Here is a 27,617-nt window from a genome sequence, read left to right as displayed (position 1 = left end):
AGAGACAGAGAGACAGAGAGAAAGAGCATCCGTGAGTGAGCAGGGGAGGGACAGAGAGAGAGGGAGAGGGAGAGAGAGAATCCGAAGCAGTCTCTAAGCTGTCAGCACAGAACCCGGAGTGGGTCTCGAACCCACTAACTGTGAGATCATGACCTGAGCAGAAGTCAGATGCTTAACCGACTGAGGCGCCCCTGAAGCTGCATCTTTACGGGGCAAAAGGGTTGTGTTGACAGCGTGGAGGGGCTATGATAATGGGTTCTGCAGAGAAGCCTTCAGCCATGGAGGGACCTGCACTCTACCTGGGTGGTGTGGGGCATTGCTCTGACTGACGTGATGACCATTGTGCTGTGTTTCTGATAGAAGTCAGCTTAAAACTTGCCCCACTTCTTCTGCCAAGGGCCCTCTTCCTCCTCAGAAGGAGGAACTTAGTTTATTCTTTTTTTTTAATTTATGGTCACCATGCCCGTGGGAGAGTCAAGGTGATCGTGGGAGGCAGCATGATAACAGGAGGTAGGGCAACACTTGGAATCTGCTGGACTTGGGTACAAATCCAAGTTCTGTCCTTTATTGGGGAATAAGATTAGAATCCATTTAAATGAACATTACATCTCAGTGGGATTAAGTAAATGCTCCCATCTCTTTTCCTGCAGGCTGTGAACAAGATCTCAGCAAGGCCTTGGAGCTGGGCAAAGAGACTCAAGGGTCCAGAGTCTGGAAGGGTCCAGAGTTGGAAGAGGGGCAGGGGAAATTGTTTTCCAACTGGCTGAGAAGATGGGTCTGTCTGCAGGTGCAGCTTCTGGAGGGCTAGTCCCTCGGGCTGAGCCGCAGCCCCCACACTGCACGGGAGGAGACAGACTTAGAGTCAGCTCGGAAGCTGCTCCCCTGCCAGATAAAGATCTGTGACTGGCAGCTCCAGATCGACCGGGCCTTCCGATTCCTGTTCCAGGGCAAAGGTCACTCAGCCATTTGAATCGTCCTTTTTTTTTTTTTTTCTTCCTCTCCAGCTTTGTTTACCTTATAAGGAAGGTCAACATTACCAAGTCGAAAGTGCCTGTTATCTTCCCCTCGGTTTCAACAAATCCTTCCCTGAGCCAGAACAGTCGGTGTGAAAGATGGCTGGGCATTCAATCTTGCTGGCCGCTGTCTCAGTCTTGTCCGCTTGTCAACAAAGTAAGTCTCGGGCAGCCGTGTGTGTGTGTGTGGCAGAGGGAGGGAGGTCCAGATTTTGAGTTTAATACTTACTTGCTGGTGCCCATGAGTGTGTGAGTGCCCGCTCCACTCTGGGTCATCAGCGCCTCCATCCCTGGGAACAGATCTGGAACATTCCAAGGATTAGTTCTCCCAAAGGGGACGTGGTAGGCTTTCTGAGCCCAGCGATTCTGCATTGTTTGTGGTTCCCACCCCCAGCCCAGTTCAAATGAGGGTAGAAGCCACTAGCTATTAATGTGGAATGTGCCAAAGGAAACATTGTACCTGCTTGTAAACCATGGCTGCCATTTCTTAAACACTGATCTTTTAATTAATGTTTTCTTAAATAAACTGCCTATGGCAGGTACGATAATCAGGTCTAAAAAAATCTGCAGAAACACGAGCTTCAGGTTAAGTGACGAATCTAACTTTTAAAGCACTGTCCCACTAGGATTATTCCATATCTCGACTGCCTGGTTATGTAAAGGGCATTTGCTCCACGGGGGTCACATTTGCTCGGTTCTTATCATCTTATCCATGATCACCAACTTCGCATGCTAAATGGGGAAAAGAGTCTGGGCACGGCTGAGCAAGACTCGGAACCAACCATGCATACTTCTTTATTTTTCCAAGTGCGCTCCTACCAGGAAGGGGGCAGAGCTGAGGACTGCTCAGGGTGCATGGGATAAAGTCCAGGCCCGCATGCACACTTCATGTCTTGCCTAACCGGTCTGTTTTATGAGTTTATGAAACTGTTCTACCATAGGATATGCATTTTGTGGTTGGATTCACAGTGTTTTCCGGAGTAGTGGGGTAGAGCAGGATTTTTATTGCCAACTAAAGCAACACTTAGGTCTCAAGTGCCCCTGTGCTGACCCCATGGTTCACATACCACTACATGTGAGCACTGCCGACCCCATGTGTGCCCTCATTCTGGTGCTGTGGGGAGCCCGGGAACAGGTCCACGGATGCCCCAGACAGAGCCTCTGTCAGCCTCACAGAGAGGTTTCTGTTTGCTGGTGGGTGCAGGGCTCCGCGAGAACTGTGGCCAGAGGTTAGGTGGGGGTGGGGAGAGGAGAGGAGACTGGGACAGTGGTGGCTGGTGGTGTTAGAAAGCAGAATTGAACTGAGTAAAATGTCAAGATCTTATTGGTTTATGGGGTGCCTGGGTGGCTCTGTCTGTTAAGCCTTCGAGTTCGGCTCAGGTCATGATCTTGAGGTCTGTGAGTTCGAGCCTCGCGTCGGGTGGGGTGCTGACAGCTCAGAGCCTGCTTGGGATTCTGTGTCTCCTTCTTTCTCTGCCCCTCCCTCCCTCACATTCTGTCTCTCTGTCTCTCTCTCTCTCTCAAAAATCAATGAAGATTAAAAAAAATTTTGAAGATCTTATTGGCTTTATCCAATGAGTCCTGAATCAGGCAGCATCCCATCTAGCAGGTAGAAAGGCGCTCTGGAGAGCTGTGCAAAGTGAAAGACTTTTACAGGCAGAAGGGGGCAGAACAGGAAGTTGCTAGTTTGTGATTATTTGTGGCAAAGGTCGTCTTCTTTTAGGGAATGGCAGGAGTCGGTCAGGCAGATTGCCTCTGTGGCGCTAACCACGTAATTCCAGATTGGCTGGTTTAAGATTCCACTTTTGGGAGAGGTTGAAACCGTAATTAAGTGAGCTGTTATGTCTAGGATTGGTGATGTTAGCATAGATGACTCCATTTTGAGCCTGTTGTCTCTTTTTTTAACAGTGATAGACAGGGAACATTTACTGGTTGGGTGGGGGAGAGAGAAAGAAGGAAAGAAAGAAAGAAAGAAAGAAAAGACATAACTGTTTGGTTGGCATTAAGAACCAGAATTTGCTGCTTCTACAGAAGTCTGGTGTTTATGGAGAGGGGGCCCCACATACCGTGGTAGAAGCAGGTTGAGTTTTGAAGACAGACAATCCCACATCTGTCCAGTTCAGACACTTAACAAGCTGGGTGCGCCTGGCCAGGATATTCTGTCCTTCAGTGTCCTCATCAAAGAAGGCTAAGCAGGGGTGCCTGGGTGGTTCAGTTAGTTGACTGTCTGACTTTGGCTCAGGTCATGGTCTCGTGGTTTGTGGGTTCAGGCCCCATGTTGGGCTTTGCACCGACAGCACAGAGTCTGCTTGGGATTCTGTGTCTCCCTCTCTCTCTGCCCCTCCCTTGCTAGTGCTTCCTCTCTCTAAACACACACACACACACACACACACACACACACACACACAAACAAACAAACATTAAAAAAAGGAGGGTCGAACAGGACACTGGGTGAGAAGTGCCCACCAGCATCCTTGGCCTGGGGTTGGCACTCAGCATGACTAGTCCCCATCATCGCTGCTTCCCCACAGAAGGAAGCTGCTGCTGGACTGAGAGGCAGCCACACGATGGCTCTGTGTCTGCACAGAGCCCGACATGGGGCGTGAACTCATGAACCATGAGATCATGACCTGAGCCAAAGTCAGATGCTTGACTGGCTGAGCCACCTAGGCACCCCTCAGGTAGTTTTAAAGTGATGTTAGGAGGGGAAAGAAAATTGATGCACTCCAGAAAAGGTAAAAGAGCCTTTCTGTCCTCATCCCGTTATCCCCGGGGTAGCCATGGTCTCTCTAAGGCCCCTGACCTGAAAGAACAGGGAGGGGCTTCTCCTCCTTGGGACTGTGCTGGCCCAACTGAATCCTTCTGCCTGCAGCTGCGGGTGGGCTGGTTGGGGAGCATCCAAACAGTTCTGCCCCCGACTGAAGCTCTTTCCTCACATTTGCTGCCTTTACAGACAGGTGCAACCAGGTGCTATGAATAGCCTTGAGGGAGACAGCCCTTCCTAAGCTTTCGCGTAGTCACAGCTTCATCTCGAAGCTCTGGGTTCTTGCACCATCGCCAATGTGTAAATCAAGGAGTGCACATCTTTCATGGTTCCCTTCTTACAGCTGGAAGCAAGAAGCCTTACCGAGTGTTTTCTCCAAGGCTGTGGAACAACTTAGAAACAGTGGGAGCAGCGGGGTGCAGATTGGCAAGGGCCTGCAGATTTTCTCGGCTGCAGTCAGATCTCCTTTCTGGCTCCAGGCGGACCCTTGAGTTATTGGCCCCTCTGGATTTATGCTGCCTTGAGAGGATTTAGCCCGGGGTTGGAAACAGTGCCCAGTCCCACATTTTCGGTTTCTTCACTGTGCTCTCTCAGGCTTCAGGGATGCCACTGCAGTTTGAATGAGAGACTCTAGTCCTAAGTATTTACACCCTTTTAGACATTCAGCTACAGCTTTTAGATCCTGGGCAACAGTTTACTCATAGCAGAGAGGAATTCAGGGGAAGGGAATAGTCCCGCTCTGTGAGGCCTTACTAACCCAGGCTCGCTATTTACTGACTTGTCAGAGGGGAGATCATATTGTTTCTCTGGAGGAAACGCATCACATCTGATACTGTCACACAAGCTAAAAACTTGGTGTGGAAAAGGAAACTGGTATTGAAACATTAGCAAGTAGGAAAGGGACATGGAGGTATTAAAATAAGTGAGACCAGAAGAGCGTTGGAGGGACCTGGAAAGGAACTGTGGCTGGAAGACATCATCCGAAGGGAACTAATAGGCCCCAGAGCTAATCATGGTGTAAAAGGAGGGTGAGAAGGACAGGAGGTGAGAATAACTGACCAAGGAGGAAGTGTGGGTCCAAAAGTGAATGAGGTTTACGGGATTGACCGTCAGATGTAAGTGACTCCAGCACGGGGTTGGATGATCTAATGCAACAGCTGTGGCCAGTGAAGGACAACAAAGTCATGATCATTTTATAGTAGCGAAACTGAGTCACACAGGAAGCCATCACCCCCCAAAGTTTTCCTGTGACCCTCCCTCCTGCCTCTCATCATGTCCAGGCAGCCACTGATCCGTTTTAGGTCACTGCGGATTCATTTGCATTTTTGAGAATTTTATGTAAATGAAACTGTACAGTAACATTCTCTTCTGATCTTGCTGCTTTCATCCAACATAATTAGTGTGAAGTTCATCCATGTTGTTTCATGTATCAATAGTTAATTCTTTTTTTTTTAAGTTTATTCATTCATTTTGAGAGACAGAGACAGAGTGAGTAGGTGAGTGGGGGAAGGGCAGAGAGAGGGAAAGAGAATCCCAAGCAGGCTCTGCACTGTCAGCCCAGAGACCTACGTGGGTCTCAAACTCATAAGCCGTGATATCGTGACCTGAGCTGAAACCAAGAGTCAGACGCTTAACCGACTGAGCCACCGAGGCGCCCCAACAGTTCATTCCTTTTTACTCTCTTACAGTATTTCTCTTATATAGATATGGCACATATAGCACAATTTGTTTATCCATTAGTTTGTTGATCAACATTTGTGTTAGGGTTCTCCAGAGAAGCAGAAACAATACAGCAGATGCGCACGCACACACACACACACACGCTCACTCACTCACACAGAGGCATTTATTTTTAAAAATTGATTCATGCCACTGCAGGGGCTGGAGGCTCTGAAATTTGCAGGGTGGGCTGGAAGGCTGGAAATTCCAGCAAGAGTTGTTGTTGCAGTATTGAGTCTCAAGGCAGTGTGGAGGCAGAATTCTTTTTTCTTTGGGTAATGTCCATCTGTTCTCTTCAGGCCTTCAACTGATTGGATTAGGCCCACCACACCAAGGAGTGGCTTTACTCAGAGTCTACTGATGTAAATGTTCATCATATTCAAAAAAATATCTTCACAGAACAATCTATATTGGTGTTTGACCAAACAGCTGGGCACCATGGCCTAGGCTATTTGACACAAAATTAACCATCACAGAGTTGTTCCTAATTTTTGGCTATTATGAATAAAGATGCTATGAATATTTGTGTACAAGTCTTTGTATGGACATATAATTTAATTTTTCTTGGCGAAATCACTAGGAGTGGAGTGACTGGCTATACAATCTATGTATGTCTAAGTAAAAGATCCCTTCCAAATGGTTTCCGAAAGTGATTATACCATTTTACATTCCTGCCAGAGTCTTTGAGAATTCTAGTTGCTCTTATAGCCTCACCTGTCTTTTTTAATTGATATGGTCTGTCTTTTGAATTTTAAACATCTTGATACGTATGCAGTGGTATCTAATTATGGTTTGAATTTGTGTTTTTCTAATGAATAGTGATGTGCCACATTTTAATTGTTAATTCCTCTATACTTGCAGGTTATTTTGCTTTGCATGTAGGAAAGGCAAGATTAAAATACAAAGTTACAGCTCCAGCAGTCTCTGGGTCACCAGAGTTTGAGAGAATATTTCGTGCACAGTAAGTAATGCTTCCTCTACCCTTCAGTGGTCACATATAGACAATTCTGATCAGGGGAAAGATGTGCAGAGAAGATATCTCATTGTAACAAACCAGTCTTCACAGCCATGCCCCTTCTCATGATGCTCAAAGCTTGAAGTATTTAGTACATGGAGCCTTTATCCACCTACGTTACGAATTCAGAGGATGCATTTACAGAAAAGGCAGGGATCTTAAGAATGACTGGTATACACCTTTAAGGATGGCAGTTTGGTTAAAGAGCCCCTCCAGTACCCTTAGAATTCAATAGCCTCAAGCTGGATTAGCTATGACAGCCATCTTCTATCTTAATTTTTCCTTTCTCCTTGAAACAGAGGTGGGTCATTATCATCCTCTGCCCATGAACCATTTCCTGAAATCCAAAGCGTGTAAGAATGAGAAAGCTTCCCATTTCATACATACTTGTAGTGATTTTGATCATCTTGTCTTTTCAGATCTCTACAGAATGTTCTGCAGCAGCCACACCATGAGTTTGGTTGCTGCAGATGCTAGGGCTCCCTTTTTATTTCATCCCCCAGATACGTGCTTTTAGAAACATTGCACACGTCACCATTTATATATCATTCTATTCTTTTGTTAACACTGTGGGATTTTTCATCTATGTCATGAGTGACGCAGGCCTATAATTTTCCTTTCTTATATGATGTTTGTCCCATTTTGATATCAAGATTATACTAGTCTCATGCAATGAGTTAGAGAATTATTCTCTCAGAGAATTTTAATAAGATTGGAAGAGTGTGTTCCTTCCAAGTTCTTAGAATTTGCCTATAAAATGATCTGAACCTGGTGTTTGCCTTGTGGAAAAATGTTAAACTATGGAATTTTATTTCTTTAATGATAAGTGGGTTATTCAGCTTTTTATACATCTTGAATCACTCTGGGCAAGTCATGGTCCTTGAGCTGACAGCATTGTTCTCTTGTCCATCTCTGCTTCAACAGGGATTGCACAGACTACTCTTTAGGCTTGAGCATTGGGATGAATACTACTGTTGGTAGAAGAGATAGTTTTTTTTTTTTTTTTTTATCGTTTATGTATTTTTGAGACAGAGAGAGACAGAGCATGAACAGGGGAGGGGCAGAGAGAGAGGGAGACACAGAATCCAAAACAGGCTCCAGGCTCTGAGCCGTCAGCACAGAGCCCGATGTGGGGCTCGAACCCATGGACCGTGAGATCATGACCTGAACCGAAGTCGGACGCCCAACCGACCAAGCCACCCAGGCGCCCCAGAAGAGATAGTTTTAAGAGATGCATAGACATAGATTTTTTTCAACAAAATTTTATTGTGGTAAGAACATGTAACATGAGCTATATACCTTCTTAAAAAATTTAAATGTATAAAACATTGCTGTTACTAGAGATACAGTGTTTTACAGCATATCTCCAGAGCTTGATCTCTTACTTGACTAAAACTTTATGCCCAAGATATGATTTTCAGTAACAGTGAACAACATGATGAGAAAGTCATGTCCATTTCAATTGTCTTTGAATCTTTTTTTTTTTAATTTTTTTTTTAACGTTTATTTATTTTTGAGACAGAGAGAGACAGAGCATGAACGGGGGAGGGTCAGAGAGAGAGGGAGACACAGAATCTGAAACAGGCTCCAGGCTCTGAGCAGTCAGCACAGAGCCCGACGCGGGGCTCGAACTCACATACAGCAAGATCGTGATCTGAGCCGAATTTGGACGCTTAACCGACTGAGCCACCCAGGCGCCCCTCAATTGTCTTTGAATCTTTATGATTATGTCAAGTGGAAAGTATTGGTTTGGTCCCAGTATGTCCCAATTCTAATATTTATTTTTATCAGAGTAATGCATGTATGTGGTCTGAAAATCAAGTGAGATTACGTGCCCGAAAGCAACAGATAACTCTCCTTACTGCCAATATAGCCTTAGAGACAACCATTGGCACCCTTGTGACTAGCACTTTTGACATTTACTTCCATATTTCTAAACACTATGCTTTCACTGCTACTTATTGATTCACAATTTTTAGACATTATCAATCAGCTTCCTTTTTTTTTTAAAGTTTTTTTTTTTTTTTAAATGTTTATTTTTGAGAGACAGCGCAAGTGGGGGAGGGGAGAAGAGAGGGAGACACAGAATCTGAAGCAGCCTCCAGGCTCTGAGCTGTCAGCACAGAGCCCGATGTGGGGCTCGAACTCACGAACCATGAGATCATGACCTGAGCCAAAGTTGGACACTTAACCGATTGAGCCACCCAGGCGCCCCATTCAGCTTCCTTTTATGGAAGAAAGAATTTCATGTTTCTCCACTTCCTCTTTTCCTTACGTCTGCCCTCCAGTACATCACTTTGTTGAGTTAAACCAATAGCCAATGTTTATATTATTCTAATTATAAGTAATGTTCAAAGCTGAGTCCAATAATATGCTATGATTTCATCTCCTTGTGAATTTTTTGTTTTACCTGGGATTAGTGACTGCTTCATTGTTTATTTGTTTGCTTAGTTTCATCCTCAAATCTTTAACAGAACTGAAAGTCTCTTCTTAATACATTCAAATACATTAATCTAGTAATGCCATTTGTTTTTGGTTTTTTTTTTTTTTTGGATTATCTCTGTTAGAGTCCTTTTTTTTTTTTTTTTTTTTTTTTTTTTGAGTCCTCAATCTTTCTGCTCCCATCTGGAGGTTGCTCTTTAAACGTGCTACCTGCTGTCATTGTGGGGCTTTTTGTCATCATCCTCAGGAATTTCCCTTATATTTTCTTGATTTGGATCGCCTGTTTCCTGGATCTTCTATTTTCCTATTTATTGGTTTTCTCTCATCTTGGTGGAACATACCTTACAGACGTTTTCTGAGAGAGGGTGAATAGTTGGTCAAATTTTGAGGCTTTTCACTTCTAAATATGCCTTTATTCTACCGCACAGTTGATTGATGGCTTGGTTAGGCATATATTTCTATGTTAAAAATCCTTACCGTCAGAATTTTGAAAATATTCTTCTTTTATTTTCTAATTTCCACTGATATTGTTGTGATGTTCTGTGCTATGCTGATTCTTGATTTTTTGTTTGGAAACTGTGCAAGCTTTAGGATCTTCCTAAATCCCAGTGTCCTAAGATGGTATGGTTCTGTGCTTGCTTGGAGGCATTTGTCTTCACTATGCTAAACCTTAGATGAGACTTTTTCATGGCTTGAAAACTCATGTCTTTCTGTTCTGGAATTTTCTAAAAATATTTTTACCCTGAATTTCCTCTTCATTTTCTCTGTTCTTTTATTCTTAAAATCTGCATTAGTTGTATGTTGATCCTCGGATTGGTCATCTAGTTTTCTTTTATCTTCGGTTTTTCATCTTCTTGGGTTTTTGTTCTTTCTGGGAAATTTCTTGAACTTCTGTTTACTGATCTTTTGTGTATTTTATGTATGTATGTATGTATGTATTTAAATCCAAGTTAGTTATCATACAGTGTAATAATAATTTCAGCAATAGAATTTAGTGATTCATCACTTACATATAACACCCAGTGCTCATCCCAACAAGTGTCCTCCTAAATGCCCCTCACCACTTAAGCCCTTCCCCACCCAATACCCCGCCAGCAGCCCTCAGTTTGTTCTCTGTATTTAAGAGTCTCATGGTTTGGTTCTCTCTGTTTTTGTATAATTTTTGCTTCTCTTCCCTTATGTTCATCTGTTTTGTATCTTAAATTCCTATGGTATTTGTGTTTCTCTGACTGACTTATTTTGCTTAGCATAATACACTCTAGTACCATCCACATTGTTGCAAATGGCCAGATTTCATTCTTTTTGATTGCCAAGTAATACTCCATTGTATATATATATATACCACATCTTCTTTATCTATTCATCAATCGATGGACATTTGGGCTCTTTCCATACTTTGGCTCTTGTCGATAGTGCTGCTATAAACATTGGGGTGCATGTGCCCCTTTGAAACAGCACACCTGTATCATGGATAAATACCTAGTAGTGCAATTGCTGGGTCATAGGGTAGTTCTATTTTTAATTTTTTGAGGAACCTCCATACTGTTTTCCAGAGTGGCTGCACCAGCTCACATTCCCACTAGCAGTGCAAAAGGGTTCCCCTTTCTCCGCATCCTCGCCAGCATCTGTTGTTGCCTGAGTTTGTTGGTGTTAGCCATTCTGACAGGTATGAGGTGGTATCTCATTGCGGTTTTGATCTGTATTTCCCTGATGATGAGTGATGTTGAGCATTTTTTCATGTGTCTGTTAACCATCTGAATGTCTTCTTTGGAGAAGTGTCTATTCATGTCTTTGCCCATTTCTTCACTGGATTTTTGTCTTTTGGGTGTTGAGTTTGATAAGTTCTTTATAGGTTTTGGATAGTAACCCTTTATCTGATATGTCATTTACAAATATCTTCTCTCATTCCATTGGTTTGCCTTTTAGTTTTGCTGATTGTTTCCTGTGCAGAGGTTTTTTTTGTTTTTGTTTTTGTTTTTTTGTTTTGTTTTGTTTTGTTTTTTAATCTTGATGAGCTCCCAATAGTTCATTTTTCCTTTTGTTTCCTTTGCCTCTGGAGACATGTCAAGTAAGAAACTGCTGTGGCCAAGGTCTAAAAGGTTGTTGCCTGTTTTCTCCTCTAGGATTTTGATGGCTTCTTTTCATCCATTTTGAGTTTATTTTTGTGTATGGTGTAAGAAAGTGGTCTGGGTTCATTCTTCTGCAGGTCACTGTTCAGTTTCCCCAACACCATTTGCTGAAGAGACTGTCATGTTTCCACTGGATATTCTTTCCTGCTTTGTCAAAGATCAGTTGGCCATATGTTTGTGGGCAGATTTCTGGGTTCTCTGTTCCGTTCTATTGATCTATGTGTCTGTTTTTGTGCCAGTACCATACTGTCTTGATGATGACAGCTTTGTAATACAGCTTGAAGTCTGGGATTGTGATGCCTCCAACTTTGGTTTACTTTTTCAGGATTTCTTTGGCTATTTGGGGTCTTTTCTGGTTCCATATAAATTTTAGGATTATTTTTTCTAGCTCTGTGAAGAATGCTGGTGTTATTTTGATAGGGATTGCGTTGAATATGTAGATTGCTTTGGGTAGTGTTGACATTTTAATAATACTTGTTCTTTCAATCCACGAGCATGGAATGCTTTCCTATTTTGTGTGTGTGTGTCTTCTTCGATTTCTTTCATAAGCTTTCTCTGCTTTTCAGTATATAGATTTTTCACCTCTTTGGTTAGGTTTATTCCTAGGTATTTTATAGTTTTTGGTGCAGTTGTAAATGGGATCGATTCCTTGATTTCTCTTTCTGCTGCTTCATTATTGGTGTATAGAAAGGCAACTGATTTCTGTACATTGGTTTTATATCCTGTGACTTTGCTGAACTCATATATCAGTTCTAGCAGTTTTTTGGTGGAGTCTTGGGTTTTCCACATAGAGTATCATGTCATCTGGGAAGAGTGAAAGTTTGACTTCCTCCTTGCCAACTTGGATGCCTTTTATTTCTTTGTGTTGTCTGATTGGTTACTGATCTTTTAAAAGTTTCAGATGTCAATTTCAATTTCTAATAATTAATTTTATTCTTTCATTGTTCTTTAGTTGCTGCTGCTATTAAATCATCCCTTTTTTTGTTTTATGGAGGCAATTTATTCTCTTATATCAGAGAACTTTAATAATAATATATATTTTTAAATGTTTATTTATTTTTTTTAATTTTTATTTATTTATTTATTTTTTTAATTTTTTTTTTTTTAAACTTTTTTTTTAATTTATTTTTGGGACAGAGAGAGACAGAGCATGAACGGGGGAGGGGCAGAGAGAGAGGGAGACACAGAATCGGAAGCAGGCTCCAGGCTCTGAGCCATCAGCCCAGAGCCTGACGCGGGGCTCCAGCTCACGGACCGCGAGATCATGACCTAGCTGAAGTCGGACGCTCAACCGACTGCGCCACCCAGGCGCCCCTAAATGTTTATTTATTTTTGAGAGAGCAGAGACAGAATGCAAATGGGCTAGGGGCAGAGAGAGAGGGAGACACAGAATCCAAAGCAGGCCCCAGGCTCTGAGCTGTCAGCACAGAGCCCGACACGGGGCTTGAACTCCTGAGCGGCTCAATAATAATATATTTTTTAACTCCATGTATCGTTTCTGCTTTTTTTTTTCTTTTTGAAAAAAATTTTTTGGGGCACCTGGGTGGCTCAGTCAGTGAAGCATCCGACTTTGGCTCAGATCATGATCTAATGGTTTGTGGGTTCAGGCTCCGCTTCAGGCTCTGCGCTGACAGCTCAGAGTCTGGAGCCTGCTTCGGAATCTGTGCCTCCCTCTCTCTCCCTCTGCCCCTCCCCCACTCACAGTCTGTCCCTCCCTCTCAAAAATGAATAAATGTTAAAAAAAAAGTTAAAAAAAATTTTTTAATGTTTATTTATTTTTGAGAGGGAGAGAGAGAGAGAGACAGAGCATGAGTGGGGAAGGGGCAGAGAGAGAAAGGGAGACATAGAATCTGAAGTAGGCTCCACCGTGTGACATGGGGTTCAACCCATGAACTGCAAGATCATGACCTGAGTCGAAGTCAGATGCTCAACCGACTGAGCCACCCAGGTGCCCCATCATTTCTGTTTTTTTCTAAGTTCCTTCATATTTGTCTATTTTGTCCTTTGCGTTTCAATTTTATTTATTTATTTTTTTTTATTTTTTATTTTTTTAAAATTTTTTTTTCAACGTTTATTTATTTTTTGGGACAGAGAGAGACAGAGCATGAACGGGGGAGGGGCAGAGAGAGAGGGAGACACAGAATCGGAAACAGGCTCCAGGCTCTGAGCCATCAGCCCAGAGCCGGACGCGGGGCTCGAACACGGACCGCGAGATCGTGACCTGGCTGAAGTCGGACGCCCAACCGACTGCGCCACCCAGGCGCCCCTCAATTTTATTTATTATTTGCCCATTTAATATTTATTGAGCACCTCTATATATCTGGCATTGTGTGATATATCCAGTAGCTTGGGATGTATCAATGAAAAAATTAGATAAAGATCCTTGTCTGTTGAAGTTTACCTCATAGCCAGAAAAGACAGAAAATAAACCATAAGCAGGTAATATTATAAGAAAATAATATATTATGCAAGAGGTGGTAAGTGTTAAGAAAGAAAAGAAAAAGGAAAACACAGAGGGGTGGGTTGCTGGGAGGTGAGTCGGGGGTAGGTTGCTGTTTAGGGTGGTCGGTGTAGACCCCACTAAGGTAGCACTTGAGCAACAGCTTACACAGCAGGTAAGGGGGTTAGCCACATGAACACGCAGAGAAAACATTCTTTTTTTTTTTTTTTTAATTTTTCTTAACGTTTATTTATTTTTGAGACAGAGAGAGACAGCATGAACAGGGGAGGAGCAGAGAGAGAGGGAGACACAGAATCCGAAACAGGCTCCAGGCTCTGAGCAGTCAGCACAGAGCCCGACGCGGGGCTCGAACTCACGGACCGTGAGATCATGACCTGAGCCGAAGTCGGACGCCGAACCGACCAAGGCACCCAGGCGCCCCGCAGAGAAAACATACTTGAGGCAGAAGGAATGACCAGTGAGAAGACCCTAAGTGGAAATGTGCCTGGTGGGTTAGCAACGAAGTTAGTGTGGTTGAGAGAAGGAGCTGACAGAAAGTGGTAGGAGGGAATGTCAGAAAGGTAGTAGATGGACCACGTAGGGCCCTAAAGGCCATTATAAGGCCTTTGGCTTTTCTCGGAGTGAAATGGAAAGTCATTATAAAGTTTTGAGCAGAGGAATAACATGATTTTATATTTTATTTTATTTTTAAAGTTTTTATTTATTTATTTTGAGAGAGAGAGAGAGAGAGAGAGAGAGAGAATGAGCAGAGGAGGGGCAGAGAGAGGGGGACAGAGGATCCAAAGCAGGCTCTATGCTGACATCCGAGAGCCCGATGCAGGGCTTGAGCTCATGAACCACGAGATCATGACCTGAGTCGAAGTCAGGCACTTAATTGACTAAGCCACCCAGGCACCCATGATCTTATACTTTAAAAGGATCCCTTGGTCTGCTTTGCTGAGAATAGTCTCTATGAAGGCATTGGTAGAAGCAGAAAATTCAGTTAGGAAGCTAACTTGAACCAGGGATGTAGCAGTAGAGATGGTGAGAAATGGTCAGATTCTGGATACGTTTTGAGGGTAGAGCCAAGGGAATTTCCTGACATAATAAATATGGCATGTGAGAAGCATCAAGAATGACCTTGGATTTTTGTTTTGAGCATCCTGGGAGAGATGAGAGAGACAACAGAGAGACAAGGCAGTGGGAGGAGCAGTTCTGGGGGGAAGACCGGGAGGTTCCTTTTGACATGTTGTGTCTGAGATGTGACTTATGCTACAGCTAAGGAGAGACTGTAAGCATTGTCATCGACTAAGCTACTCAGATCATTTGTTCTTGCATCATAAACTGCCTCGTACATGGTTTACACATCTAAGTGGAGAGAAGCAGGGACGTGGGTATAAAAATCTGCATTTCAGCATAGAGATTGGAACCGGAAGTATAAATTCAAGAGTTATTGGCCATTGGCACACAAAGATGATTTACAGCCATGAGATTGGAAGAATTTTTTTTTTTTTAATTTTTTTAGAAGAAATCTTAAGGGAGTGGGTGTAGACAAAGGAGAAGGGAGAGAAGAGGAGCAAGGACTGAACCAGCCTTAGAGGTCAAGAAGACAAGGGTCCAGCAAAGAGATCTGAGCAAAGGAGACCTTAGAAGCTTTACTCAAATATCAAGTGATCCTCGGTTCGCTATCTGTGCAAATTTAGTAAAGAGCATCAGAAAATGATGGGACTCTGTGTGCATGGGTGGGGCTCAGTAGAGTGGGCAGCTCACTAAAGGGTGATCGATCGGCAGCAGCTTCCTTTTGTGGAGTCCCCAAAGTCAGTATCTGTAGGTTATCTTTCTGGGACCATTTGGTTTCTCTAGGGAAAACCCGTAAGCCCCCTGTGGGGGCAGGCAAAGATGGGATGAGGGAGGAAGATGGGTAAATAGGTCTCACTTCTAGAAACCTGAAAGTGTGGTGGGTGAACAAAGGAAGGTTCTTCCACTATGTAGTATGTAGGTTCGCGTGGCTTTCAGTACAAGATTTTATCCTCACTCCCCCCCCCCCCATTGTTCCTAGACCCCATGAGATTCTCTGGTTCTGGTTCTCTAGACGATAGACCTCCCATCTCCTGTGATGGGGTAGTAGGGGTGGGGATCAGAGGTGGAGGGGAGCTAAAGCACTCCTTATTATAGTCTGTCCACCAGTTCTTCTGTTTTAGCTTGGACTCACGGGTACCTGGTGCCCGCAGTTCCTGAGTGTCCTGGGTTCTGGGATAAGCAGTGCATTAGTCTTCCTTGGACCTTCCTTGTGCAGGTGCTTAGGCTTCATCTGTCTGTGCTCTGTCAGCTCAGCTGCTGTTCCCTTGAGTGCCATCCTTATTCAGAAATTGACTAACGTCTCTCTTCCACTGTTGTGTCTACTCCCATTCTCCTTGTTCTCGACTTTGTATCTATTTTTTTTTTCCTTTCCTGGCATTTTAGTGAGGTTTCAGGAGGGAGAAGAAATAAACATGGGTTCAATCTGTCACATTTAGCAGGGAGTATGTATTCTCAACACCTCCGGACCATCCATTCTCCTGTTCGACAGAGGGAGGGTCTCATGCTCAGAGCCTTCAGCAATCAACAGCATCTAATGAGAACTTGGCAAATTTTGTTCTCATGGGATTTATTTTTATACTTATTCTTTATTTTGAAAGTGATATTCTTTTTCTACTCATAAAATTGCATTCTCCCTAATTTAAGGGAAAAAATAGTTGATTTATAGAAAGATAGTAAGTGGTATACGGAGATGTTAAAATGTTGACAGTGATATATGAATGCTTGAAGTTAGGGAGACACTGTTCTATTTATAAAAATCATCACAGGAGGAAATTCCACATTTTCCCACTTTGTCTTCTGTCATCTGAGAACATTCTGTTGGGGAGTGTTGGGCTTCCAGCACTCGAAATCCTCGGGCCGCTTCTGGTTCTGTTTGTTCTTACACTTTCCACAAATTTGATTTCTTTCAAGTTATTGCTTTCTCCCTTCTCTTCTATCGCTGGATACCATTTCCAAATATTTCTCTTAAATGTCTGTTTATCAAAAAGTATACAAACCAAATTTCCTTGTTAGAAGTGTTTTGTTTGTTCTGTTTGATTAATCGTGGCAGAATGAAGAGGGGTTAAAAAATAATAGCCAATAATTGGGGCAGAGGGAGTGAATTTGGAGTCATAAAATACCTTCAAGAGCACAGTAGTAACTGTCCTAGGTTTCTCTGAAGAGTAAGTGGGGATGGGCCTACTCACTTCCGTGAATTTCTTCTTAGATGTTCCATAGCACCAGCCCAAGTTCTTGCCTTAGGTTCTAAGGTTTAGGTAAATCAGGTCAAACCAGATTAAATTCATTGCTAGTAAAGCCATTTTGATTTTATCTGAGGTAGTTAGGACAGGATCCCCCGGGATAACCAGGTCATTCCAAAGCCTGTTTGGCTATAGGGTAGGTTTCCTCGAGCTCTGCAAATCCCTAAGAGAAAATGTACTTTCTTTTCTGGCTCTTCTGGACCAAAGCATTGAGTCCTTCAGCCTCCTTTGAACATCTTATGACCTTGGCTATACCAGAAATGCTGTCTTTTCCTCTCCTCTTTTTTCTTGCTGCTTTTCCCTAAGTATGGCCAAGAAGCCTGGTGTTAGGGCTAATCCTGTCCCTAAGTGGGACCTGACGTCTTATAACAATCACTTCCAGGCCCCTCTCACCACCCCAGAAGTACCTATTTCCTGTCTCAACATCACCTCAGGTTGGATATTCATTCGCCAAGCAGAGATGATGATTCTGGAGCCCAGTTTACCCATGTTACCAGTCCCAGGTAACTTTAGAGTTAGAGTCCCCCATCCACTCCCACTTTCCTTCCTACCGTGAGGGCCTTAGAGACGACTTTTTCTAGAGTTTTGCAGTCTTTTGCCAGAATACACTTTTAAACTTGTGAACAAAGCAACTATAGTTTCAACAAGGGCCAGTCCTTCTTGTTATTGCTAAGCTTAGAAAATTCTATCTGGTCTAATTTGAGTACCTTGATCCCTTTAGATTGAAGGCTTTTATAAATCTCAAAAGTAGATCCAAGTAATACCTTGATCTTGTGGCAATTTAAGTACATTCCCTCTGATTCTATTCTCACCAGAAGAGACGAATAGCTGCTAATGACCCCACTCTTTTTCATACAGTTGGGGATCATTATCTTCATTATCTTTCATCTTCTATATTTTGAGGCTAGGTAGTAATAACTCTTCAGCTTCTTCCCCCAAATTATGAAAAAATTTGGGTTGTTCTCTTTAGACTAAAATTTTTCATGTTATTTCTAAACCTGAAGCCTAGGCGTATATGCAGTGTCCCAACAATGGTTTCATTAGTGCTGGGTAAGATAGAAGGAAATCCTCTCACTTCGTTCTTTTAATGCATCCTTATTTGCTTAATATTGAACTACTCATTTCCTGTTCCAGAATTAGCCTGCCACAAGTAAACCCAATCATCCTGAATCTGAGTACTCTTCAGAAACATTTCCCTCTTCTTACTCTACTATAGCTGTAAATTTTGTTGCTGTCGTTATTGTTGCTTTTCCACTTACTTTTTATAGTCATTTCAAATTCAAATCCTGAACATTTGAAATTAAAACTAGTGGCTCTAGCTTATGTCTAAAAACTTTGGAGAAAGGAAAATTCACAAAAAAATTTTTTTCAGGTATTCTGTAACACTGGGATTATAGTAATGTGAGTCACCTACTTTTGTAATAGGTTAGTACAACAACAAATAAGTCAAATAAAAAACGGTAAACACATCTCCATTTTTCTTACAAGTGCACCCATCTTAGATATTAGCTGAATGCATAAGATGTATTTATCCACTGAATTAGAAAGGGCTAGGGGTCCCCAAGGCCAGAGAACGACTCTAAATGATGAGTTTTTCATCCTTCTCCACAAACTGCCTGTATTCGTCAGTTTGGGCTGTTGTAACAAAATAACACAGACTGGGTGGCTTAAACAACACACATTTGTTTTCTCACACTTCTGGAGGCTGGGCGATCATGACCTTGATCTAAGATCAAGGTTCCCGCTGCTTGGATTTCTGCTGAGAGCTCTCTTCTCTGGGCTCACAGATGGCTGCCTTCTTGCTGTGTCCTCACTTGTCCTTTCCTTGGTGTGTGCGTGCAAGCACAGAGAAGGGGCTGGGCAGAGTGAGTCTGGTGGGTGTCAAGAGGTCTCTGGTGTCTCTTCTCATAAGGACACCAATCCCATTAAATCAGGGTCCCCCACTTCTGACCTCATTCTAGCCTGAATTACTTCCTTACTCCACATACAGCCACACTGGAGATTAGACCTTCATCATATGAATTTTGAGGGACACAAACATTCATGCCACCACCAAATAGCTCTGCACACAAGCTGGGTGAGCCTCCGGAAGCGGGGGGATGAGGAGCGGCAGGAATTTGGATGAGCTGCAAGCCTCACTCCCTCATCGGTTCATCCCTTTGCTTATCAGCGGCACCACTGAAGTGGTGGTTAGAGTCTTGTCCTCCTGCTATTCGTGGCAAATGTCCTCTGGTGTTCCCGCACAAGGGTTGCTTGACAAGGAGCAATTTAGATAGTTACGAATCTATATAGAAAGATTAACTTCAGCACCTTTCATCCCCGAGCCTTTTCTGAGCATATTAACCTGTTGCTCTGACCCTCGGCCAGTGTAATAATTGAAAAGACTTTGCAGGGTCAAAAGGCAGCAGACCGGGGCTGGGTCATCTGTTAATAGTGCGAGCTGCTCGTGGCAGTGTGCAGCCCGCTGCTTCAGAATGAGTCACCCAAACAGAAGGAGAAAGAAAAATGAGCAAACAAAAACTTGAAAGAGAAGAAGCTCCTACGAAGTCTCCTTTAAGTTGCCTCGTCTGTTTTTATTTTTTGAAAGATGTACCATTAGAAACGTACTATAGCTAATTAGGTTTTTCCCTTCAGTGCATGGTTCAGATTTTCTATGAACAAGATTGCTATACGCTGTGTCCTGTTGTGCGTTTAAATCTAATAGCAGAGATATTCACAAGTGTTTTAGGTCAGAGGTCTCCCAGATGACATGTACATGCTGAGGGAGAACTAAGTCATCCGCTGTGAGCACGAGGAAATTTTGGAGCTTCTATTTATATTTGCTCTTAGAGTCTCATTCTTGAATTTCTGTTTTGTGTGGGTTTTATAGTGTATGTGATATATTTTTCCAGCTGATTGCGTTTGCCGTGCTAAATGGATCAACCCCATAATCCCAGTGGTTTAACACAAGGGAAGTTTGTGTTCTGTCCACGAAGTGTCCTATGTGGGTGCTCCTGGTTGAGTGGCCTTCCCCATGGTCATTGAGAGGCCTACGCTCTGTCCATCTAAGGGGTCTGTCCCCATCCATGTCCTGAGAGTTCTCTCCACTCAGCCGGGTGTGGGGGAAGGGATCTGGGCGCACCATCTTCTTAATCATTTGGCTCAGAAGTGACACATTTCGCCTTCTCTTTCCATTGGCAAGAGATAGCCCCACCCAAATCCAGGAAGGCCGGGCAGCTACCGTATGGCACCAACTTCACATCATCTTTGTTGTAAAGCAGGCCATTTCCATTTTTTGTGGGGTTATGTAACCATGAGCACTATACAATCAAAAACATTTGTAGACTAGCATTTTAGGAACTGCTAGATTTGGCTGTCGGGCCAACGTTTGATTCTTCTTTCCAAAATGAGCTGAATTTAGCGGCACACGTACTGACTAAGACAGGGTCCAACGGCACTTAGTTTGGTACCGCCCTCGCTACTGCCAGCCCTCGGGTCCAAGTGGGACCCCGCGGTGGCCACATGTCCTGAGCTCCGGGATCCCTTGGAGCTGGGGATGATCCATGAGGGGTTCCAGCAGCTTGAACTATTCGATCTCCATAGGCTCCTTCAGGTCATTCTTCATGGTGACTAGATCTTTTCAGTTTGCCTGGGGCTTTCTTGGTTTTAGCACTCAAAGTTCTGTGTCCCAGGGAACCTCAGTTCTAGGCAGACCAGTACAGTTTATCTGGGACTATCTTGGTTATAAAGTTCAAAGTCCCACGTTCTCAAAATCTGCTCAATCTAGGGCAAACTAGGATGATTCGTCCCCCTACTGTCTTTCTAGCTGCCTCTTTCTGTTATTGCCCCTGGGTAGAATTCGAGGCACATGGTGACTCCTGTCTATAACAATAATAATAATTCTCCCTAATAATTTTATGGGAAATTTAGATGTCAAAAGAGCACAGGACTACTGAGCAAAGAGAGGTCTAACCAGGGAATGAGTAGATAGACTCGTTTCCCTCAGTGTGGACATGCAGGAAAGGGGACAGTCTATCAGTGGTCACAATCAGCTTATACCCTCTCTTCCCACATAAAGGGAAATGGACACAGCTGCTGCCAGATCTTTTCTGTCCCATTTGGAGATTTTCCCTGAGGATCTCCTATGGAAAGAGGACAGAATATATCTGCCTTCATGTCCAGAAGAGACCAGAAATTATTCTCATTTTGGTCTTCTTGTCAATGTAACTGTGAGTAGTCACTGATAGGATTGTCAAGAACAGATTTTCAGAGGTTGGTCCCCTTGAGTTAAACAGTGTTTGTGGACAACTCACTGTGAACAGCTATCTTGGGACATATCCAGGCGTGAACCATTTAACTGAGGTGGCAGAAAGACACGGTCACATGCTGGAGGAGGGTGGAAGGGGTCATAATGAGCAGGTAGAATGGGATGCAAGGTATTTCAAGGCCAAGTAATACCTGGTCTTCTCAGCAGGCAGCTGCAGAGAAGACCATCCGCAAATAGCAGGGCCCCAGAGCTAGCCATCGGAGAATTATTTTCAATCTGTTAGATGCTATTAAGAAATGAACAAAGCCTCATTTCAGAGGGACTAGGGCTTAAGGCAGGCCATCAAACGAGGGGCCAGGGGAAAAGTAGAATGAGCACAACTAAGACCTGAGGTCAGGGCAAGACCAACAGTGACGGACTGCTTATAGGGGACAAAGGGACTCTTTTTGGGTGCTGAGCTGCCCAGGCTCTGCCCTCAGGGAGCATAAATGCAGTTAACATTTACACCTGTGCCTGAATCTCAATGGCTTCTAATCACCCCTGCTCACCTAGGACCTCAGCACCCCTCCCCCTATCTTCTGGGATACTCCTTTCTCCCATCTTCTGGGTTACTTCCGGGAGCCCCAAGGGGATGTGCACAGGCACGCAGCCCCTGCTGGTAGGCACTTTAAGGGAGGGATTGTGCCACTGTCCTGCTAGAGTCCTACCCCGAATCCTGTGGATGCAAGCCCCATTAGCTTTCAGAGCTAAGTGTTTTGGGGACCCAGCCCTCAAGTGGAAGTCTTAAAAAGTTGGAGTGCTCTAGGTCCTCCGGGAGAAGCTAGGAGTTGAGGACTCCCACCTGGTGATACAGTGCTGTGCTGGGGATGGGGTTTATGGCGAGAGCGTGTCTCCCTCTTTCCTACCTATTTCAGTGTGGGCATTTTCTCTTTGCCTGCACTGAAGGAGTCACAGCTGGTTTCGGGATTTCTTTCAGAGGGAATTGCTCTGTGTGTGGCTGTGCGATCAGCGTATCCGTGGGAGGAGGGAAGTTCAGGAGCCACCTATGTCGCCATCTTGGTAGCAAAAGCAAAACAAAACAAATTTTTTTTTTAATTTGGGGGGGGAGAAAAAAAAGAGCCACTCATGGTGACCTCGGATAGAAGATGCAGATCTTCAAGAACTGGTATCAACTATTTCTAGGTCAATTGCCTCATAACCTTAAATCCTCAAGCTTTAAGGAACACTGTGGTATCATTTCTAATTCTGTCTAATTATGCTGCTTCCATCAGGATCAACTCAAGACCTCATTAGGAATTATATTAAAGCTCTTTCTGGTTGTGATATTGTCAGCAAGGAGCACAGTCAACCTAACTAAGATCACTTGGGGGCGTAGCACAGGAAGCATGAATATAATTCACCTCCTTTCCCTTTGCTAGGTACAGATGAATTATAGTTCCCAGAGAACTATTCCTTTTCGCTTAAAATAGTATCAAAATTTCCACCCACCTCTTCTATGAATAGAGGCAATTTGAATTGACGTTGGGACGGAACTTGGAATCTGGCGATGACATAGTCCGTTTGATTCTCTGCAAGGCATCAGTCAGCTTGTGCTCTCAGGTCTTAGTTTGTTCCTCTGTAAAATGGGAGTGAAACATACTTACTCATAGACTTCAGGAGATTTTACAGGAATTATTTAAAACCATTTTTTAACTGCTGAGTAACTCAATCGAAAGGCAATGAATGTGTAGGAATTTGGGGAAGAAATTTGGTTTACATAAATTGTGTTATTTTCTGGGTTCTGTAGATAGGATACAGAATGAATTTTAGCCTTAGAATCAGGACCATCTCAAGGTCTGTCTTTTGGAAAAGAGGTATAATTCATTCCTACTACTGGTGGTTTACCTGTAGGAGAGTGATTCTTGGCCCTGGTCTAAGATTTAAACAATCTTTGAGTCTTACCTTGGAAGATTCATTTTACATGAAAAGACATGTATGTAATTCTTACGTATTTTTATAATAAGAGATTAGACATTTACCTTCAGATGGAAGCTTAATGCTTTGGTGTTTAGTTTTCTCATAATGTAACCCATGTCTTTATTTTTTCCTGCAGACAAAACTGTGTGGAGTTTTACCCCATATTTCTGATTACATTGTGGATGGCTGGATGGTATTTCAATCAAGGTAATTTTAGAATACAGTCAACTCTGATCTAATGATGACTGTGGTTCTTAGAACCATTAAGGAGCAGACATGTAACCATAGATCTTCTGATCCTAGAAATTGTTTTAAACAAAATAAGCCATGTCTATGTGCATCAGAGAGCACTTGTTCTAAAAATAAGTTAATTTTGGGGGTGCCTGGGTGCCTCAGTCAGTTAAGCGTCCGACTTCAGCTCCGATCATGATATCGCAGTTCGTGGGTTTGAGCCCCGCGTCGGGCTCTGTGCTGACAGGTCAGAGCCTGGAGCCGGCTTCAGATTCTGTGTCTCCCTCTCTCTCTGCCCCTCCCCCGCTCACACTATGTTTCTCTTTCTCTCTCAAAACTAAACATTAAAAAAAATAAAAAAAAAATAAAGATAAATTAATTTTGGCTTCATGTCAATTTAATTCAGTAATTAAAAAAAAAACAAAACAACTTGAAACAAACTGCTGGGCACTCCCAGATGAAAATGACATGAGTTTGTCTTCAAATCTGATTCCTTAATTCTAGTTTAGCTGCGACAATTCACCCTAATCATTATAGCTATTATTTATTGAGCACTTACTATGTGCCAGAAACTGTTTTAAATTAAAAAAAAAATAATGTATTTTTATTTTATTTTATTTTTTGAGAGAGAGAGTGGGGAGGGGCAGAGGGAGAGGTAGAGAGAGAAAATCTTAGCAGGCTCCATGCCCAGTGTGGAGCCTGATGCGGGGCTTGATCTCACGACCCTGAGATCAGGACATGAGCCGAAATCAAGAGTCAGATGCTTAACCGACTGAGCTCTTCAGGCGCCCGTGTTTTAAATTTTTATACGTATCCTACTTTATAGACGAGGAAACCGAATCACAGATAATTTGTCCAACTTAACATTTATCAATGTAGGAGAACACTGGACTTCAAGTACAGGCAGGGTCTATAGGTATTCCGATAACCCATGTACCTTTTCTTAAGTTCACAAGGATGTGCTCCTGTATGTAGCAACTCTACAGACATCTACTTTCTGTCTGGCTGCAGATATCCCTGGAGAGCTGAAGGCTTTACCCAAACTCTGCCTGTTTCTTTAATGGGGTCAAGTATCACCAGCTACCTTAGTTGGAGAAACCCAATCTCTTTTGCTTTCTCGTTGCCTCATTTGGATCTGACAGTTGATTGCTAAGATTTCCCATAAACCCAAATCCAGTTGCTTTCAGAGGCAACCCCATCACTGTCTTCTTGTACTTTTTACTGTCAACTGAGGAACTTCAGATAAAATGTCCTCTAGAGGAAGACTTCTTAACTTTATCCCAACTCACATTTTTTCCCCCAAGGGCATGAATGAAGGGGTTGTTCCTTGTCAGGTAAGACTGCATTAACAACTAATAGGAAAAGTGCCTTTGATAAGGGGACTCAGTCTCTGCTATTTGACCCTTTGGATTTCACTGTAATGGGCTGAATGAGGCCTCCTGTCAGACAAGGGTTTTCCGTCGTAATTTTCTTTTCCTTCTCTCTCATGAAAAGTTAAGTTGCCTATTAATTGCCCTGAATAGTCCTCATTGGCTTTGTGCGAGTTAAGTCATTAGATGGGGAGGTTAACTGTAGCCCACTCAGGATCTCTCCACTTCCTCCCTCGCATGCCGGGTGGCCCTACCCCCTCTCTTCTCAGCTCTTTGCTCGGCCCTGTCTCTCCTTCTCACCCGCAGGCCCCACGCACACGTCCTCCCTTCAGGGAGGCCTTCCCTGACCCCTTTCTAAAGGTGGCTCCACTGTCCTCCCCTCCACCTCCCCGCCACAGTCCCATCCATCCCACTTCATTTCCTTCTCCATGCTTTCAAGTCTGTGATGTTCTTCTCATTTTTCTCATGGTTGTCTGTCTTTGCTGGTAAACTCTATAAAGGTAGGAAGCTTGTATCCATTTCACTGCTCACCCTGATCCTTAGAATAATACCTGGTATAGAGTAGAAACTAAAGAAAATGTTTGTGACCTAATAAAATAAGGAATTTCATTTTATCCAAGATATCAGAGCCTCACAGATAGACTCCAAGTGTGCAAGAGGGCCCTGGCTATTTGCATCTGTTGGGTGCTGAGGAAGAGAGAGAGGGTCCCTGAATGTATGGAAGATATTGGTGTTTTCTGTTAGACCAGATGGCAGATCATGCCGCACTTTACGTTTCTTTTAGGTAAAATTTGTATACTGTATGGTGAAATGCACAAACCATACATGTACCATTCAATGAGTTTTAACAAGTGTATACCCATCAAGATGCAGGACATGACCACCCAGAAAGTTTTCTTATGCCCTTCCTCGTCAGGTGCTCTCAGAGGCAGACGCTGTTCTGGTCTTTTTCATCACAGTGTAGTTTTGCCCATTCTAGAACTTTACATAGCTAGAATCATACAGCGTGACCTCTTGTGCAGCGCTTCACTCACTCAGCAAAATGTTGAGACTCACCATGTTGCTGCAAGTATCTGTGTCTTTTCATTGCTGAGTGGTATTCTGTAGTATGATTATCTCCATTTGGTTATCCATTCTACTGGTGGTAGGTTTCTGGGCTCTTTCCAAATCTAGGCTCTTATGAATAAAGCTGCAATGAACCTTCTGTACAAGTCTTTTTATGGAACAGTGCTTTCATTTCTTTTGGGTAAATACATAGGGATGGAATTGCTGGGTGAAAAGTATATTTAGCTTCATAAGTAACTACCAGACCTTTTCCCAACGTGGCTGTACTCCCACCAAGGGTGTACGAGGATTCCAACATCACTGACGTTTTGTGTTGGTGTGTTTAAATTTTAGCCATCCTAGTGGGTATGTGGTGGTGTCATCTAATAGGGTTTTTTTGGTTTTGTTTTTAATTTTTAAAAAAAAAAAATTTTTTTTAACGTTTATTTATTTTTGGGACAGAGAGAGACAGAGCATGAACGGGCGAGGGGCAGAGAGAGAGGGAGACACAGAATCCGAAACAGGCTCCAGGCTCTGAGCCGTCAGCCCAGAGCCCGACGCGGGGCTCGAACTCACGGACCGCGAGATCGTGACCTGGCTGAAGTCGGACGCTCAACCGACTGCGCCACCCAGGCGCCCCTGTTTTTAATTTTTTTAATATTTATTTATTTTTGAGAGAGATAGAGCATGAGCAGGGGAGGGGCAGAGAGAGAGGGAGACACAGAATCCGAAGCAGGCGCCAGGCTCCGAGCTGTCAGCACAGAGCCTGACGCGGGGCTCGAACTTCCGAACCATGAAATCATGATCTGAGCCGAAGTCAGATGCTTCACTGACTAAGCCACCAAGGTGCCCCTCTAATTGTGGTTTTAAGATGCAGCTTGCTGATATTGAATGATGTTGAATACTGAAACAACTCTCATGTGCTTATTGGTACATTTGTTTATCTTCCTGTATGAATTGTCCATTCAAATATTTTGCCCATTAAAAAAAATTAATTTGTTTTCCTTTCATGATTGAATTGCCAGAGATCTGTTTATATTTTGGACACGTACAAAGTTTGTAAGTTTTTTTCCCTCAGTTTTCATATTGCACTTTGAGACCCTGCCATCATATCCTGTATCTTCTCTATTTTTTCTCTATAGTTTTTGCTACCTGTCTGGGTCTTGTGTACATATATGCCCGTCACCAGTATTTCTGGGGATATTCAGAAGCAGCTAAAAAAAGGTAAGGAGAACGTAAGGATTGGGTGTTCAGGCAAGAGTGGCAGGATGGAGTCTGAATTAGCTTCCCGCTCCTGGGAATAGTAGCAGCCCTGAGGGTTGTGTTTGCAAAAGTCATCTGCGTTGCCCGAGGCCGTTCTCTCCAGGCCCTGCCCTACTGGGTGCGAGGCAGGAACATCAAGTACAAACTGCGCCCTGAACGGGCACTTCTGGCCGCCACACTTTAAATCCTTGCAAAAATTGTGTGCTATCTCCAAAAAGTTGCAAAGGAAATAATTTGTCCCGGTCTTGATAATCCTTTGAATGTTCAAAGGAGCCAATTAATCTCTGTGCCTAGGCATCCCCCTTGAATTCATGTGATGAATCAAAATTTTCAAACGGCAAAGACAGGGAAGTCCTGGGCGGTGTCCACGTGGAGCTGCCTGCTTCAGGATGCCTCCCTTCATCCCTGCAGCTGCTGATCACCTCTCTGCCTCACGTCCACCCTGCAGGATCACCGGGTTCCGGCTGAGTCTGGCGATTCTGGCCTTGCTGACAGTCCTGGGCACCCTGGGGATTGCAAACAGCTTTCTGGATGAATACATGGACCTCAATGTCGCCAAGAAACTGAGACGCTTCTAACGTCCCCCCCTCCCTTTGCCCAAATGCTAGCAGAAGCTGTTTCCACCCTGAAGGTTATATGGAGTCAATCAATTTTTAAAAACAAAA

General features: G+C 43.4%; 1 protein-coding gene across 1 annotated transcript; it reads left to right on the top strand.

Annotated features, from left to right (window-relative positions):
• The first annotated feature begins 1,005 nt into the window (after positions 1 to 1,005).
• MGST2 (microsomal glutathione S-transferase 2) lies at positions 1,006 to 27,617 on the top strand. The gene is made up of 5 exons (XM_047857672.1): positions 1,006 to 1,170; positions 6,358 to 6,457; positions 23,181 to 23,251; positions 26,832 to 26,913; positions 27,401 to 27,617. The coding sequence occupies exons 1-5, from the start codon at positions 1,113 to 1,115 to the stop codon at positions 27,528 to 27,530; spliced, it is 441 nt and encodes a 146-aa protein (XP_047713628.1). The 5' UTR covers positions 1,006 to 1,112; the 3' UTR covers positions 27,531 to 27,617.

Source organism: Prionailurus viverrinus, chromosome B1, assembly GCF_022837055.1.
Source record: "Prionailurus viverrinus isolate Anna chromosome B1, UM_Priviv_1.0, whole genome shotgun sequence".
In the NCBI taxonomy this organism is placed as follows: Eukaryota; Metazoa; Chordata; class Mammalia; order Carnivora; family Felidae; genus Prionailurus; species Prionailurus viverrinus.
The sequence above is the reverse complement of the archived record's forward strand: the minus strand, read 5'-3'. Positions and strand labels throughout refer to the sequence as shown.

What these genes read in the sequence shown, in the direction of transcription:
- MGST2 (XM_047857672.1), top strand. Translation starts at nt 1,113, where the DNA reads ATGGCTGGGCATTCAATCTTGCTGGCCGCTGTCTCAGTCTTGTCCGCT. An exon ending in GAGAGAATATTTCGTGCACA is followed by an intron (nt 6,458 to 23,180) that starts GTAAGTAATGCT and finishes TTTTTCCTGCAG; the next exon opens with ACAAAACTGTGTGGAGTTTT. An exon ending in TGGATGGTATTTCAATCAAG is followed by an intron (nt 23,252 to 26,831) that starts GTAATTTTAGAA and finishes TTTTCTCTATAG; the next exon opens with TTTTTGCTACCTGTCTGGGT.